At 38.9% G+C, this 18,164-nt stretch overlaps 1 protein-coding gene and 1 long non-coding RNA gene across 2 annotated transcripts; both read left to right on the forward strand.

The window, feature by feature from the left end:
* The first annotated feature begins 4,571 nt into the window (after nucleotides 1-4,571).
* LOC118302303 lies at nucleotides 4,572-9,336 on the forward strand. Its single transcript, XR_004790507.2, has 4 exons — nucleotides 4,572-4,774; nucleotides 5,332-5,452; nucleotides 6,019-6,123; nucleotides 6,306-9,336. It is a non-coding gene; the product is annotated as an uncharacterized LOC118302303 (long non-coding RNA).
* Nucleotides 9,337-9,392: 56 nt separating this feature from the next.
* On the forward strand, nucleotides 9,393-15,302 carry fgf19 (fibroblast growth factor 19). Its single transcript, XM_035628332.2, has 3 exons — nucleotides 9,393-10,045; nucleotides 10,147-10,250; nucleotides 14,762-15,302. The coding sequence occupies exons 1-3, from the start codon at nucleotides 9,835-9,837 to the stop codon at nucleotides 15,083-15,085; spliced, it is 639 nt and encodes a 212-aa protein (XP_035484225.1). The 5' UTR covers nucleotides 9,393-9,834; the 3' UTR covers nucleotides 15,086-15,302.
* The last annotated feature ends 2,862 nt before the right edge of the window (nucleotides 15,303-18,164 follow it).

The following is an 18,164-nucleotide window of genomic DNA, read 5'->3' on the forward strand; positions in this document are numbered from 1 at the left end:
CACAAACACACTAGACTAGTACAGTGTGCCCTGACGCATGAGCGCCACATCAATATGAAACCACCACCGCCCACGTCACATGCGTGTCGTGCCTGTGTCTCCATTGTAAGTCTACGTAAAAGCATGCGATCAGAGTTCTGGTCACCAGTTAACATTAGTTTGCCGAATCATTTAACAGTACAATTACCTAACACTTCCCAAAACAAGGTGACCAGAAGATCTGCTGCAGATGATGTTCTGCTAAAGTGGTCATTTTCTCACTGACCTGTTTGTATCTAGTCACGTAGATAGTGTGTTTTTACATGCCCTGACGAAAGAGACATCTTTTAGGAACAGTTTCCTAATGGAATTATGGAAATGTCACTACTGAATTCTTTAAGCACAACAAACAATAAGTTGATGGAGACATCTGACAAGAGAGAAAACAAACAATCTGCACGGCTTGATCGCCTTTAACAGTTATTGACTACCAAGCAGCGGTATCGGGTAGTGTATCTTTAAACATACTCATTTTAAACAAACTCTTTCAAATGACAAAATAAAATCAGCCTATAGTTATAGAAATGACTGACTCTATTCCATTATTCAAACTGCTTATGAGTCTATGAACTGTAAACGTGTGATATACTGTACTCCTATCTAACCGCTGCCTGGACGTCTGCGCTCAGGGGGAAGGACATTCTGTTGTTAAGTGATGATGTGATACTGTTCTATACGAGTCCTGTGGTCTTGTGGCAATTTTGTATCAACTACTTTTATCAGTTGTCCTGTAGTTTTATACAGGGCCTAATGAAATGTCACACTGTATGTGCTGTGCACATGAATAATGTCTAACTTAAGGGAAGTTGACAATAAAAACGTGATCCCCTAAATGCAAGGTGTGTCCTGTGTGTTGGTATTTCTCTTTTATCATAAAGTCCTTTTTTCAATTCAAAATATTTGTGTGTGACACTGTATTGCATTTGTTCACAGTAGAAAGCAAATTGTTGGATTAACTATAAATACAAATTTAATTGAACAGCAATACAAATGTACGAAAGAGGATTAAGGCCAAACGTGATTTTTTTTTTGAGGTCTGACTTTATTCTCAGAATTCTGACTTTAAACTCAGAACTCCGGGTACCTGTAAGGACCAGGACCAACCTCGGTGGGAGAGTCACTTTGCCATGCAGGAGGGGGAAAACACTGATCGAAGATGTATCCCTAAGTGATTTTTTGTGTGTTCGAGGGGTCCCGGAAGAAGCAATTTCAGAAATGGAAGACCAAAAGGTGAGTGACTTCTGAGTTTAACATCAGAATTCTGAGAATAAAGTCAGAATTCTGAGTTTACACAAATAACAAGTGTACACATATACCCTGGGTGTATATATTGTACAGTTCATTCTCTATCATGTATAAATCCCATTTACAGCTGTTAGTGGGGTCTGGGGGTTCACTCTGACATGTGGACTGGAGGAGTTAGGGTTTGAACCACTGACTTTGCGAATAGTAGATGACCAGTTCTACTTCCCGAAGCAGAGCCAGTCAGTCCGTCCTTAAATCTGTATATTTCTTTCGAGAAGAACACAAACTCAACTCAGTTTCATTACGTCGATGTACTACTTTTTTTTTTTTTTTGATATGCCTTTGTCCACATGTTCCAGGGAACTCAGGGTTGGTCTGACAATTGGCCGGTCGGCTCATCATAGACCTGACAGAATGACAGAATGACAGCTGTCTGCTGGCCCAATCCAATGCCTGTCTGGTTTAAAGGATGAAATCCAGACTAGAGAGAGAGTCCAGCCTCTTGCATCCTCTTTCCTATTGTTTCCCAAGCTGCACATGGTACAACACAGGGTATCACAGTCAAACACACACACACCTGTGAGATCAAACATCGGAGCTTTTCAACCTGATCAACACGTGAAGAGAGAAAGTTAACAACAACGTCTGTGCCAACAGAAAAGTGATTTAACAGCCATTTACTGACCTCTGTGTAGACACTGGGTTTTATGGTCAAACACTGTGTGTGTCTGTATGTGTGTGTGACACTGACTGACAGCCTTATTAAACCTGTCGGTGGGGTTGTCCAGAGGCAAATCAGGCGCCTAATGGGAGCATTCAAATGTCTCCAGCGTCTGGTGGGACACCAACTTCTGCACACACGCATACACACACACACACACACACTGACATACTGTACACTAAATAAAAACTACAAGTTCATACTAAGAACCATGCATGGTTTCTCCATTCACAAACTGACATTCGTCGCTCAGCTCAGGAGAGCGTTCACACGTCTTGTCCTTGGAGGGGTTCCATCGTGTCCCTGGTATCTTTCTGAGTGCAGATAAATGTTTGTCTTGACAACATGGTTATACAGTACTCACTGTAATCCTTTTGAATAGAATTCGTGACAGTGACATGCAAACTATTACATTTTCGATTGGTGAACTGCTGTCTCAGAAGTCAACTCCTTCAGGGGACATCATCCAAAACATCTCATCAATTCAAAGATATTCTTCTGAGAGTGACATCACTCTGGTGTCTGTCGGTCAGCGTGGGAACAGGGCAGTAATCGTCTGTCTGTGTCAGATGCTCCAGAAGTTGCGCTGTAAAGTTGAAGGAACTCTTCTCCCCCCGACCATTTTCTCACCTCTGTGTATTGTTTACTTGCTTGTCGTGTATATCTGTGACTTGAGGAATCGTCGAGGACACTTGTTTTGTCGCACGACACTTGACTGAACTTTGATGCCCTATCTCAGTGACATCCCACTCACACTATCATTTTATCAAACGCTAAAAAGAGCTACAATAGTGCTGGGTGTGAACATGTGCAGGTCTGTTCCTAATTTTTTTATTTTGCTTCTTTTTTTTTAAACTCCACAAAAAGCCAAGGTAAATGAAGCTTCCCTGTGTTACGACTGGGGGTGGATCTCAGACCACAAAAGCAGACACAGATTGAGGGGGGGAGAAATAAACAGGTTTATTGTAATTTAGGTGGAGCAGAGGCAGGCAGATGAGTGGAGGTCCAACAATGGCAACAGTGCTGGTTCCAATGGGGGGTGGAGCGAGGACAGGCTGGAGAGTGAAGCCAGCCGGGAATACTGGTCGGGTGAGTTTGTGTGGTGGCAGAGGTTGGATCCGATCCAAAAACTGCTGGAGAAAGGAGAATACAAGGAAGTTAATTCTTAACTTAAACCTGTCACAAAGAGACTAAACTCAATGTTTAGCGGCTGCAGATTCCAACACGATATCGCATGACGGGTATAACAATGTGGCGATGTGTCTCTGCGAGTGTGATTGGATCAATTTTATGGATTGATGTGTTTGACTCATTTTACTGATGATTGCATGTTATAACTAAACCCACAAGACTTCTCACTGGCATTAATTAGTGGGATGCGCAACAGGTATGGGTGACCTATCTGCAGGGATTTCTAAGCAGCAGAATGCATTGTATCTTCTCGTATCTTATATATTGTCCTCATTCCAACCCCTCAGGTCCTGCAGCTACAATGGCAGATGAACGTATCCATAAGTATTTCACAGCGGGCCATAGTGATGAAATAATAATGGACTTACGGGCAACAAGCACATTTCAATGAGTTTTAGCACTTTAAAAAGAAGACTACAGGATGCAGACCTGATCAGGAGTACTAACTACACTCAAATTGCTACTGTGAGGGCAGCTACTTCTGAGGAACTGAAGGGACCAGGGGAGCTTTTAAGTTACCGAGCGATGTGGCATTCTCTGATACAGAAGTACTCTTATAGTCAGAAGAGATGACGTGATGCGCCTAAAGGTAGAGCCGAATCTGTCCGGAATAGAGAATCGCTCTAGATGCAGATTTGTCTGAAGAGCATACCACTCAATGGGTCCAAATGAAATTGAAAACGAAAGTTGATGGGTATGACAAATGGAAACCTTTTAGAATTGCAGTAAGTGGCTGTATTGATGGCTTCTCCAGAAAAAATGATGTGGCTCGAATGTGGAAAGTTCAACAATGATCCTGGGATCTTTGCTCAAAATTACATGAAGTGTGTAGCTGAGTTTGGCATTTTTCCAATGTGCCTCTGCACAGACTGAGCCACAGAAAATGGACAGATGGCAGCACTTCACTGTTCCTTGAGATCAGAGCATGTAGATGAATTTGCATGAGCCATAGGCCACATGTATGGCAATTCAACATCCACCAACGCCATGGAAGCTGGTGGTCTACTTTGGGAGACAAAGGCTTTTGTCTCATATTCTTAATTCTTCATTGAATAATTCTCTACTTGACCCCACATTTTTGTACTTACTGTATGTGATTATAATATTTCTTTGCACTTTTAAATGCCACATGTCAACCATAGTTGAGTCTTTTTCAGGGAACACTTCCAACATTATAGTAAAATGTGTGTGCTCCAATGAGGAGTCAATTTTGGATGGACTGTTTGTTGACTTCAATCATCAGTAGGTTATTCAATCTTTTTTTCCACTAATAGAAAATGGGAGACTATTTCTTTCTTAGAACTGTTAATGATTATGCATTTTCCATTGAATGACCAAACCTCTTTTCTAGTCATTTCTGATGTACTTCATTTCATATAATTAAGGAAGAACTGGATCTAGCCCTCATCTTAAGCACCTTTAAAAAGGACTACATTTCAGATGACCTGGTGACCACTCTGTGTGTACATCGGAAGAAGCTTCTGGAAAGTTCCATAAAGGCTGGACCCCTTCTCCACATATTGACTTTGTGGGGGAGGATGGAGACGACATCGGGGGAGCAAAGCGAGAGTTCTTCAGGTCTGCATACTATAATTTATTCAGTGTTTTAGAACTGAAGTTTGCATGATATCAAATTTGAACACTTAAAGCTATCTATTCAGTGTTTTAGAATGTATGTGTGTTTGGTTCCAGGTGAACTGCACAGTAATATAATTAAATGTATTTCTCTTTTCTTTTTCTTTTTTCTAGACTCTTATAGAGGTTCAATACTCTCTGTGTATATTTGAGGGAAAGACTGGCCAGGTCTTTTTATCATATGATCAATCTGCTTTTGAGCAGAAAAAGTACTTAAAAGACGGCAGCCTTATTGCCTGGTCCATTGCTCTTGGAGGTCCAGGTATAAAAGCCCTGGATCTGACGGATCCCGATGTTCAAGGCAAAGTTGAAAGGGTGCCTGATTATTATTCTGTTAATATTTATTAAGATCTGAAACAAACTAATAAAATTAGACTTGTGGTCAGGGTTGACAAAAGTATTAAATAGCATTTCTACTAAATCTGAGCAGGACAAGTCTTGATCTGTCTTGGACTCCAACTGAGTTGTTCTCATTGATATTTCTCTCTTCGATCCGACAGTGCCAGACTGCAGTGGACCTCGCATCCCTCAGGACCACTTTGGGGACTGGGTATTTAGTGCCACCATTCAAGACCTACCAACAATCTATAGATGTGTGGTGAAGCACTACATCTTTCTGAGGTAAACAAATACACAGATGAGTAAAAAAACGTTACAACGTATTACAAATCACTGTTAACATGAAAGCAATCATTTTCTGTATGCTACTACTTAGTTTGAAAATGTTAAAGTTAATATGAAATATCAAAATCTGATTCTGTGTATTGGGATTTTTATATTTAGTTTACAAATGCAGAAAAACCTAACATTTAAAAATGTGCAATCACTGAATGTTTTATGCATTCACATATTTGTTTGTTTGTGTCTATACTTTAATTCCTTAGTGTTGCGTCAAACTGAGCAGAAGTAGAGATGATAATGTTACAAATGTTGGGACAGAAATAGAAGCTGCCAGATGAGTCAATGAAATGTTTCCCACTCAGAAATTCGAGGTTTAGTTTGTTGTTTATCGTTACAAGTTTGATGATGGCGTGAACATAGCAGATTTCCAATGCTGCAAGAAGTAAGTTCTGTTCCTGGTTTCCGGTCTGAATCCTGTAGTTACAGTAATCGTGATTAATCTATCCATGGTGCTCTATGGCTCTGTGGCTCTGATATGAACTTGCTGCTCTCCCATCTACCTTTAGTGTCCAAATATAATAAGGCAATATAACAGGCCAATACTACACAGCAGTGGCTCCTACGGATATCCTTGTCTGTTTCCTCTTATCCTGTCGTGGCTGCTCAAACTGGTAAGCTAATTTTGACATAATTTGGAAATGGTGATTTCATACAGTAACTGATTATTAACATTATAATAAATTGTCATCCTGTTATTCAGTCTTTCCCAAAATAAATAAAATAATTTAAAAAATATCTGTGATTCCTAACTTCTGCAGGGTAAAATGAAAGTTTTATCTCTGTTGATTTACAGAACGGCCAAAATGATCAATCAGTTCACGTGTGGCATGAATGCATTTAGGAACCTGTGGGACCTGGTTAGTAAACACTGGATTGCCTTCTTGCCAGTATTTACCAATAGGCAGGAGCCACTGTCCATCTTCACATTCAACTACAGTCAGAGAGGAACCAAACTGTGTGAGGAGGAGGACACAATCTTCAGCTGGGAGATGGTTCTCTACATGATTGAATGTACATTTTATTCCTTTATTAAATTTAGGAGAGCTAATTAGGAATTTTAAACCAAACTATTACTAAAAGTGTTTGATTTCCTCATACTCTTAAGCCATGTAATGAATATGTGTACACTCATTTATTGATACATGTTTGACTTTAAATTCATTTAGTCCCGCTATGATAAATCAGACATTTGACTTTAGAAGTGAATGTAAATGTTATTCAAATTTTTAAACAAAATTTATTGGCAGACAAATTGACAGATCTTAAATTTGAGGACCTGCTGATATTCATCACTGGGGTCGATGAGGTTCACGCCCTGGGCTTTCATGGCAAGCCGTCCATTGATTAATGGCAAGCCGTGTTTAGTTTCCTTTCCAAAAGCTATAAATAAAAGGTTTAGAGTGACTAAATTTGCTTTGTGGATATGGTACTTTCCTAAGATGCTTAACAAATTGGTTAGGTATAATTCTTTCTGTTTTTTACTTCTAGACCAATAGGGAACAAAAGAGGGGGTAGTTGTGTGGTGGTATGTTACGATTATTATTCCTTGATGTATTGGTCAAACAATTACCAACTGAGGTCATTCTAGGGTCCAGTGGTTGTAAACAGACTGGTTTTCCAGCCCCTTTTAGAAGAATTAAAATACAAGAAGGAATGGCATCCATGACAGCGGCTAACTCTTTTGGGGTGACTGGAATGCTTAAAAATTTAAGGAATTCAGAGTAACTTAACAATGTTTCATTATCATTGAGTAGTTGGGTCACTAGAATAATGTTATTTTTTTTATTTTTGAATGCAATATGCCGATTATTCCAGATAAACGTGATGTGGGGAGAAATTGTTTGCAAATAAACGACCATGCTAAGAGCATTTGTTTGTGGAATTTAGATAAGATTAAGGGAAGTTTCTCTATTTTATAATGTATTTTAAACATTGTATTAAGAGTAGTAAAATCAGGGCTGCCAACTTTTGAGTTCAGTTTGGAGGCTTCTTGTCACACTGAAATGTGCTGTGACTTACCTTAATGGACCTACGATAATTAACATTCTCCTTTATTGATCCCCAGTGTGGAAATTAGGGTCATTACAGCAGCCCAAAGACCGAAGGATGCTAGGGCAGATAAGAGTAGAATAGATAAGATATAGAACTAGAACTTGGTCAGGACAGGAGAGAGGGAGACATGTTTAAATCCCAACTGATGGTTATGATGATGCTGGGAGGATTGACTGAGTGGATAATGTCGCACAACAACAGCAATGACATGGTAGATAGTATGGCCTCAATTCCACTGCCATCAATTCAGTAATGGGAGTCCATGATTACACAGCATGACCTCCCCCTCTCTTCGCACCGCTCTGTTTTGCTCCGGGTTAGGGTTAGGGTTGGTACGTAAGGCACATTTAACTGATAATACTTATTTTTAATAACTTTACTGAAATAATGGAACTGGATACTCCACCATCTGTTGAACCTAAAATGGATTTAAAGAGGGAAGTTTCTCAACGTAAAGCATGGAAAAGGTATTGGTTTGCTATTGGATCCCTTATCTGTAGCTTGGTATCATTGTCTGGATCTGGATCTAGATCTGGAGCTACAATTTGTACTATGCTGCCATCTAGTGACAGAAGCTGTGGAGACAGATTAAGTAAAAAAGAGTCAGTCTGCAAAATTATTAAATAAAAGCCGTGTTTTAGTGAATGGTGGTGTTTGCTCTCCATTTCAGTTTAACTTGTTTGTAGATGTGAGGCCATGTAGCGGAAGCACGGGCCGGAGGATGATAAGAGCGGAAGTGTGCAGTGACCTGGCATCACAGCTCCGCTTGGAATCGGGCCAATCTGTAGACTTTACCCCGTCCACAAATAAAGAACGTGCAATTTGACAGAGCACATTTGGTAGCACTTTATGTTCCATAATGATGCAACATGATGATCAGTGTTAGACAACTAGTCTATAGGCAGCAGTCAAGGTATACTGAGACTGGACCTGATCCTTCTGGTTGACTACCCTTCGCATTAACGTACAAAACAAAAACAATAATACTACTAATACTGTTACCTCTGTTCTTACTACTACTATACATGCAACTATTACCACTATTTGTATTATGAGGCCTACTACAACCTACTACTACTACTATTATTACCGCTTCTACGTCTGCTGCATTGTTTATTTCATGATATTCTCACATTAATCTATCAATGTTGTGTGACTTGGTAAAGCACATTGTTGTCAGTAAGTAAATGACATACAATAATGCCTTGCAAGATCATTTACTTCAGCAAAAGTACCAAAACTACAATATAAATATACTGCAATACAAGTAAAAGTCCCAAATTGAAAAGTTACTGAAGTAAATGTATGTCAATATTATCAGCACATTATACTTTTAGTGACGGTAAGACTACATTGTAATGTCGGATTCTGAATACCCAAGATATTGATAATAATCTGTTTGTTTGTTTTTTCAAATCCATCAAAACTCAAGGATACAGTATGGCAAAGTTTTAGCCTAACGCTAATGCATGGGGAATACACACTGAAAGTGCATTTACATAAATATACAATTGTCTTTATTTTAGTTACAGATTGTATTAATAAATATTTACACATGCTCTTTAAGAAGAAATGTAACATTGGAGTAATGATATGGGAGACTATTGAAAAAGAAGAAGTGCATTTCTAGTTTTATCTATGAAAGTGCAATATATTTTATGAAATATTTATGAAATATGTAAAAATATCCAATATTCCCCCTGTACTGCAGTGGATTGGATTTGCTTTCAATTGAAAACATTCCACCTCAGATTTGTACTTGTACTACCAATAATTATGCTACTACAACCACTAACAACAATAATAATAGGCCCACAGTCCAATATGCTAATGGTCCTGTTTTTATATTTATGAACAGTAATTGTCTCCAATTTCATTTAAATTAAAATTAAATTTTACTTAACTTATTATATCTGACTTGACTGATTGTGATGAGAAGAGTTGATTCTATGGCTAAACTGTATATGTAGTCTGTATGCGGAAGTAAACATAATCAGTAAGAAAAAATCATCCTATTTTATAAAGAAAGAATTGATTGAGTTTTGAATGAAGTGTGCAAGGCTCGTCTCTCCAGTGGAGAGCTCTGATTCAGTTGGATGTCATGCAGGGGTGTGTTGTGGTTTGTTTCTGGGAACTGGATTTCGGAAAGAGGGTTATCTGGAACTGATAAGGGCCGTGTTTAAAAGGCAGGGTTAAGATGAGACTACCGTACTTCACTCTGCCAGCTGGAGGGAGCGGTAACACTGTGCATGAAGAGGATTTGGTGAATCATGCTTCTGCTTGCGGTCACTGTATCCGTTGCCAATGTGCTTTTTGCTGCTGGAGTGGATTCTTTACCCCTATCGGACCAGGGACCCCACATCCACCAAGGCTGGGACCAGGTGGTCCGACTCAGACACCTGTACGCTGCCAGGCCAGGGCTTCACCTGCTGATCAGTGATGATGGACAGATCCATGGCTCTGCGGACCAAACTCTGTACAGTAAGTAAAACAATTCAAACACAGACTTAGGAAGGGTTGGTAAATCACTCTGATGACTGGATTGGTGTGAATCTCCATTCTGATGAGTATGTGACCTGCAGGTCTGCTGGAGATCCGTCCAGTGGATCCAGGCTGCGTTGCAATCAGAGGAGTAGCAACTGCACGATTTCTCTGCATACAAGGTGATGGAAGACTGTACTCATCGGTAAGGACTTATATGAAGATATGACAACCTGCTGCCAAATGATGTTTACATCTGTTGTTTATTAATGACAGGAAAATCAGTTGCAAATGTTAGAAAAAGTAAATCAAAAATGTATTAATTTAATTCAGTTAATATTTATAAAAAGTCACATCAGGACATTAAATGTGAAGTAAAGTCAAATATATTTTTCTCTTATTACCACTGCAGAATGAAAAAAATGAGACCTGATATTGATCACATAGTTGATATGATCTATTGGTAAAGTGTACAACCCTATTATAAACTTAGTGTGACATGTACTGAATGCTCACTGAGAAAAAGCCCACTGTATTCAGCTTAATCAATGCCTATAAATTAAAATGACTGGACTAAATCACGACCAGTAGAACTGAACTGAGATTTAATACTTACACTTTTGTAAAAATATTGTCTTTAATTTTAGATAAAACTCAACAGACTAAATTATTTGATTTTCAATATGTATAAATTAATAACTTAATTTGTATTGACTAAATCGATAACAACAACCATTATGATGAATGTGACTCATGAATGTGACACTGTTTCTTTTGTAATAGTCTTATTGGAGTTCACCTTTTTTTCTAAAAATGTGTTGATTAATAGTGTCATTTTTCCTGGTTGCACAACCTGCAGAGTACAGTCTGACTCTACAGAGAGCTGCTGCTGGTAACCAGGGCCGGGCCAAGGTATAAGCGAGCTAAGCAGCTGCTTAGGGCCCCCTGGCCACCAGCACAATGTAAACTAAGGCACGATACAGCCATAGTCAGTCAGACAGTTAAAGATAAAGACAATGTAACAAAAAAGGACATGCATAACTAATTTTAATGTTTCACCATAAACAGTCACCGACTAGCTAGCCATCAAACAAGCCTTCAGTTCAGTCGAGGTATCTTCAGCTAACGTTAGCTAGCTAACCATTAGCTAAGAAAGTATAACAACAGCTAGATTCGCTAGTCAATTGGAATATTAAATTGCAAATTAACACTGGACCACTATTTTGACTTGATTACTTCTAAGATTAAAAACCATACAAGCATAAAGGATGACATTGGTATAATGTAAGCAACACAGCTACAACTAATTGTATATATCCATACAAATTGATAATGATTTACAGAAAGTGTGCGAATGATCAAGCATTGACAACAGTATTAGTGGCGGTGGGTGGGCCCAAATCAAATTCTGCTTAGGGCCCCATATAGGCTAGGACCGGCTCTGCTAATAACAGATGGGGATTTGGCTGCTCTTCTAGTATGTAGTCTGTCTGGTTGATCCAGAGAAATATGTTTGGGTACTTGTAGCTTGTTAGGGTATTTTTGTAGTTTGTTAGGGTATCTTTGTAGCTTATTGGGGTATCATTGTAGCTTGCAAGGGTATGGTTGTAGCTTGTCAGGGTATCATTGTAGCGTGTTAGGTTATCATTTTACCTTGTTAGGGTATCATTTTAGCGTGTTATGGTACTTGTATCTTGTTAGGGTATCTTTGTAGTTTGTTAGGGTATCATTGTAACTTACTAGGGAATCATTGTAGTGTGTTAGGGTACTTGTAGCTTGTTAGGGTATCATTGACGCTGTCAGTGACTGTAGCGTCTGAGCACTATTTATACTCTGGCTAAGGATTAGAAATGACTTCGGTATACTTTTTTGACTCTGCAGCAGCTACTGTATGAGGCTACATTTTGTGCAAAACCCCTGAAACTTTATTCAAAATAACACTGATATCTGTTATAATGCAAACAACAGTGCATTGTTTGCTTCACTCCATGTGTCCAGACAGACAGGAGTGTGAGATGTTTGATAAAAGCTCCAGACCTGCAGGTCAAAGAGACCAGATGAGTGTATCCAAATGAACTTTACTTTGGAGTTCCACTGCTTTCATTTCTCACTCTTCAGCCAACACATCATCTGCGCTCAGTGCCTACACCTAAAAAGTTTTATTTTTGATTATTCATTTTTCACTTCTTTTTACTTTTTCAAAGAAGTGACTTCACTTCAACAGCAACTTGAGCTATTAACTTTGTCTATCAGTTTTTTCAGATGTTGTAACTGGATCTTTTCAGCCGTTGTACTGTATATTAATCCTTTTCTAGTATAATTCAGTCAAACTGGTTGAGCCATAGGATCACAAACAGATACTATTAGATAGATGGGTTAGATAGATAACTAATGCGCTGCACAAACACTTCTCAGATGAGTTCTACACAAAAAAGGTCTTATTGTTCACCATTAACTGTTTTTTTTTACAAACAGTAATAGTGTAATTATGGTGATCTGTGATCTTTTGATAAACCTCACCTTCTTAAAATTAGCAATGTTCCAAAGAAAAGCCTCTCCCACATGGATATAACTCCATTGAGAACATTTTCAAAGAATCAGACTGCATGCCAGTCAGTCATTCACTGAAACAGTCGGCTGGTTCATCAACCTTTGTCCAGTTTGGTGCAGGGTAGGAAGTGTTTGCAAAGTAAAAAACCTGAATGAAAAGCTCCAGCAGCAGCAACAACAACCTTGGCCTCTGGCTGGCTCTGCTCAAAGTAAACATCCGTCGAAGAACTTGCACATCTATTTAAACATGATTTAAAAATATATATATATATATATAAAAGCAGCTCTCTATCTAAAGCCACCATTCATGCAAACTCTTCCTTAAAATACAGAATACAAGGGAAAAACAATAGTAAATATTCTTTTGAGAACTCAAAGCAGCATTAATCCCCCATTTCTACCACTCATTGTGCAATATGTGAACAGCAATCCTGCGCTGGAATATTACATGAGGTTTCCTGTGTAGTAATTCAATTTAATGATTGACTGCTGATTATTTTTTTCAGTATTTGAAACCCAAAGATAATAAGTTTGCAATTACAAGACAGAAAATAAGCAAATAGCAAAGTAAATTTCTTTTGAGCAACTAATTGCTTCACAAATTACTGCAATGTGGGAACATGCACATGTAAGGTCTGTAAACAAACTGTTAACAATGTCTATCAATCAACAATTACATTATTTAACATTAGCCTCAATAAGCAACTGGTCATACCAGAACAAGTCAGACTGTAGAATTCAAACTTTAGTGAACTGAGGTGAGCAAGCATCTGACATTGTCATTCATGGGAGAATGTGTGGCAACTTTTTTTATTATTTCATTAACTAATTCTCACGAAACAACGCAAGTTTTTTCATGATTATTCGGCAAGAACAAAGCAAACAAACAAAGCAAGGTCATTTATTGTGTGCAGTATTTAATATCTCCAGTAGTGTGTGTCAAATCAACAACAATCCAATATATTTAGAGGATATAAATATGCTGTATACATAGAGATGAGGCTGTAGCAAATTGGCTAAAAGTGAAAAATGGAGTTAGAAGAAAATTGGCTGCTGGAACATATATCAGTATATCGGAGAAAACATAAACACATTAACAAGTGAGGATTAAGAAAAAAATCTTTCTATGAAGCCCATATCTATAGTGCATTATGACAGCATTCGTAGTGCATTATAATGCATTCATAATGTTTTATAACTGTCCTCATAAACACACATAATGCATTCTGATGCACTATATCAACAGTCACAAGACATTATAGATGTTGCCTGTAATGAATTATAAATTCAAGTATCTTATGGATGCTTTTGACTAGTTATAAACGAGAGGTTGACTGATGGTTTTATAATACATTATGACTACCTATACACACCTCAACAATCAACTGTAGTAAGGACTCATAGTACACTATAATACTCTATGCAGTATCATAGGTCCCCATTGAATGTGTTAAGTAAAGTGAAGTACATATTCATGCATCTATAATGATTCATGCCTAATTATAATGTTTCATTGTTGGTGATAGGTAAAGTGTAGTGCTTTTGCATACATTCAAAAAAAGCTAAGCTGCATCATAAGTGATTATTTAACAAGATGGCAAAATGCAGAGTATTTAATTACAATTAAAATGTATCTGCTTCAGGAATGGAACCTCAAGATGTAAAAACTACATAATAATGGTATAAAGCAATTAAGAGACAAAATACATTTAGTCAAACTTTATTTGTACAAAATAAGGCATGTGTAACAGACTAACCCTAACCCTAACCCTCCATCCAGGTGACAGATGATTTTAATATGCTGAAAATACATGATGCAGCCAAATGTGCAATTCGTCATGGAGTAATTGGACACACTGTTTACCTTTGTTTGGTCAGTGATCCAGTACAAGAACATAGAGATAGTGAGGACCGATTCCCCACCGATATGCCGTTTCAACCAAAATATCCATCTGACCTGCATAATTAAAAACATATATTACTCAAAGTTTTGCCCAATAATGCAATGGTGAAGAAATGTTGATCAAATCTTTGATCAAATTTTCATCCAAATCTGTCCAAAACGTTTTAAATAATACAGCTAACAAACGAACAGACAAAAATCTTTTCTTCTTTGTCTGACATTTTCTCTCAACACATGGACGTATGTCTCCCTGTCTTTTCCAGCACACCTACAGCAAAGACGACTGCACCTTCAGAGAGCATATCTTGCCAGACGGGTACAATATCTACATATCCGACACACAAGGAGCCCTGCTCAGTCTGGGGAACCAGCGTCAGAGGCTGCAGGGTCGTGACCGAGGCGTCCCGGCTCTGGCGCAGTTCCTCCCCAGGATCAGCACATTAGATCAGGCGGCCTTTGCCCCGGGATGGGACACCCCGGAGCAGCCAGAGCACAGCACAGCACAAACAGAACAGCCTGTGGACGCAATGGACTCGTTCGGAAAGCTCTCTCAGATCATTCACAGCCCCAGCTTCCACAAGAGATGAGACAGCGGCAGCTCGGAGACGCCTGTAAACACCTCTGCTCTGTCTGAGACCAAGCACTCCCCCCTGCATGTTGCAGAACTGGAGAAGGGCTGCATGTCCAGCTGTCGTACACCTGGTGGGGTTTCCGTGAAATCCAGTCAAATATGACCAAACACAACGCAACAAGTACAGTGTCCTACAGAGTGGAGTATGACACCTGTGCGAGTATAATAATTCATCCTCCAACAAACAAACATATATATATATATATATATATATATATATATATATATACATAATGTAGGAGGCAGGGATGTACTGGGACAAAAATTCGGCCCGGTACTTTGGGATGGAGCAGCTTTTTAAGAGAGCGCGTGAAGAGGGCACGTTGAACATTTTTTGGAAGTAATTTTAATTGAAAATGTTAATAGTCTTTGGCCTTTCCACTAAGGAAAATGTCAGTTAATTTTGGGCATTTTGCAACTGTTTTTTTCTTTTTAATCTCAACTTCTCTGCGCCGGCCATTTCCTTTTCAACTCCACCACCACCGTTTTTTCATTTCGACATTTTTAGGTTTTCTCCGTGTAACTTCAGAGGGAAGTAAGTGACCCGGATGAGGGTCAGGCTGAGCCAATCCGCTGTCTGCGGATGCGAAAGCCAGGTCAGACAATGCCGCGGCAGCTGTCACCTGTTTAAATACGTCATTGACTGTAACTTACATCTGAAATTGAAATATGACCCCTGGCCGTTGGGGAAGTCTCCTGAACCTCCCGATGGCCAAGGGGTAAGAGCTGTTATTCCTACCATCGGACATATCCAATGGGAGCGTTGCCTGCATAAGATATTCCACAGAAATACCATTAAAAATCACTGTTGAAAAATAATGAACTAATCATTCGATTAGGTGACAGTAGTATGGTAAAAACTGTAACTAGGTTAGATGTATGGAAAGCTCATTTTTTGGGGGTTAAAATTAAATCTGTGTTAAACTTAGAGGATCTTTGTTGTCATTGTTACAATAGTAAACACTTGGTTAAGGGTATGAACGATGGTCATGGTTAAAAAAAAGACTCCCATGTTGACGTTATAACATCAGCAGACTGTCAAAATGACTGCACCAGGTCACTGTCACACAAAACGTCAATTTGTCGCTGTGTCGCCATTTTGCTGAAAAGAATGACGCTGCCTCGCAGCAGAGCCAGGTGTTTTCTTTTAGTGAACAAACCTCTGGAATTTGCTCATCAGTTCATTAAATACTCCCCGAAAGAAGCCATTGTACACAGATTCTTTCTGATTGGAGCAGACAGCAAGTGTTACTGTAACACAGCAAGAGACTCTGGATGGTTCAAGTCTTCTTGCAGGAGTATAATTGTTGTATTTATTAAGTTATCTAAATATTGAGCAGTATGAATGTAAATGCCTTTTTATGCCTTATAGGATGCACTTCTGTATTTACTGTATGTGTTTGGAATAAAGTCATTATAATAAAGTGTTCCACATTACATTCGTATGTGTGTGTGTGTGTGTGTGTGTGTGTGTGTGTGTGTGTGTGTGTGGCTGATTGTTGTAAACAGTTAAACCATTGCAGACTAATGCACATGAGAAACAAAAATGGTGAAAATAACCAATGGAATTAAGATTTAAAAATAGAATGATAAATGGATCAATAGCAGTTACAAATGAAATCAATAAGTGAAATAAAATTAATATGTTTAAAGACATCAACAGTTCCCTGAGAATGACCAAGCAGCCCCCGGAGCATTAAAATGAATATCTGTTGACCAACAGTTTGTGTCCAATGCTTTTTTTAACGTGTTGTCTTATTTCGTGTGCAGCCACAGTCCACGCTGTCAGTATTTGCACAACATCTGTTTTTCAGACTAAGATCTGAACAGCACATTCCATTTGAGATCAAATAGTGGATCAAAGTGATGTTAGAGTCAATATAGAAATAACTGTGTGATCACGTATGGCCCCTTTTAACACATAGTACCCCAAATAAATAAATCATTGTTTTAAATATTTTGTCAAAAATCCCTATCAGTCAATGACTTTGACGAGTTTCTCGCTTTTGAACGCTCACTTTGTGGACACCATGTTGAGAGCAGTATTTGGACCCCTTTTGCTTTTGACACTCATGAAACTGTCATTTTATCCTATCTGCACGTAATAACCCATAATAACAAATTAAAAAATACGCAAACTTGACATTTTTGTTACTTTTATTAGAATCTCCACAGATGTTCAATCGGTTTTAGGTCTAATACTTCTCATCGACAAGACCTACATTTACTCCAATGTTGTCTTGACTGTATCCTCAGGGGTCATGATACTGCCACCGTCGTGCTTCAGTGACATTTGTGTTCTTAGTCACTAGCCTGTCGTAGCCAGACTAATACTCAATTACGTATTAGTCTGGGACCTCGGTTCATTTTCAATTTCCCAACGGACGCAGACGAGTCATGTGACGTCTGTTGGGCAACAGACAAGAGCAGAGAGGAGATGATGTGATGTCTGTGATGATGATGATGATTCCACAATATGTCTGTGAAGTGTGTTGCTGTCTTTATGGGGAGAGAAATATGAAAATATCAGGTACTTTCATTTAAATGCTCGTTCATCATCAACGGCGGCCATCTTGGTTGTTTACAAAAGTCCCATCTCTCTCCGCGTCACAGTGTATAGACGCCGCCCATTATCAGATAATCGGTTGTGATTGGACCGGAAGAAAACTGCCAAATTACTTCCCAATGGAACAGATCCAGACAGAGTCTGACAGAGCAAATGAATGAGCTCCCAGAATCCATCTGGGTTCCAGCAGGCTACTTCCACCTCCCCGGTGTTTCGATCCCTGCTTCTTGCCAGTCCGCATGACGAAGTGTCCTTGTGCAAGACTCTTAACGCTGCTGTGTCGTCAGTGTTTAAGTAGAAGAAGCGCTGTATGAATTTGTGTGTAAATGGGACTGAATGTAAAGCACTATATGAATACACTCCCTTTATTTTTTCCAGTTTATTTTGATGTCTCTTACATTGTGTGTCTTCTGGTGGTCTTTGTCTTTTTTCTCACCACGATATGTTTCACCTGCATCCCTCGTCCCCC

Source organism: Scophthalmus maximus, chromosome 4 (genome assembly GCF_022379125.1).
Source record: "Scophthalmus maximus strain ysfricsl-2021 chromosome 4, ASM2237912v1, whole genome shotgun sequence".
Lineage (NCBI taxonomy): Eukaryota > Metazoa > Chordata > Actinopteri > Pleuronectiformes > Scophthalmidae > Scophthalmus > Scophthalmus maximus.

Excerpts from the sequence above, each read along its gene's own strand:
- fgf19 (XM_035628332.2), top strand. The coding sequence starts at position 9,835 with ATGCTTCTGCTTGCGGTCACTGTATCCGTTGCCAATGTGCTTTTTGCT. Across the intron at positions 10,046-10,146 it reads TGCGGACCAAACTCTGTACA|GTCTGCTGGAGATCCGTCCA; the intron begins GTAAGTAAAACA and ends TGTGACCTGCAG. Across the intron at positions 10,251-14,761 it reads ATGGAAGACTGTACTCATCG|CACACCTACAGCAAAGACGA; the intron begins GTAAGGACTTAT and ends TGTCTTTTCCAG.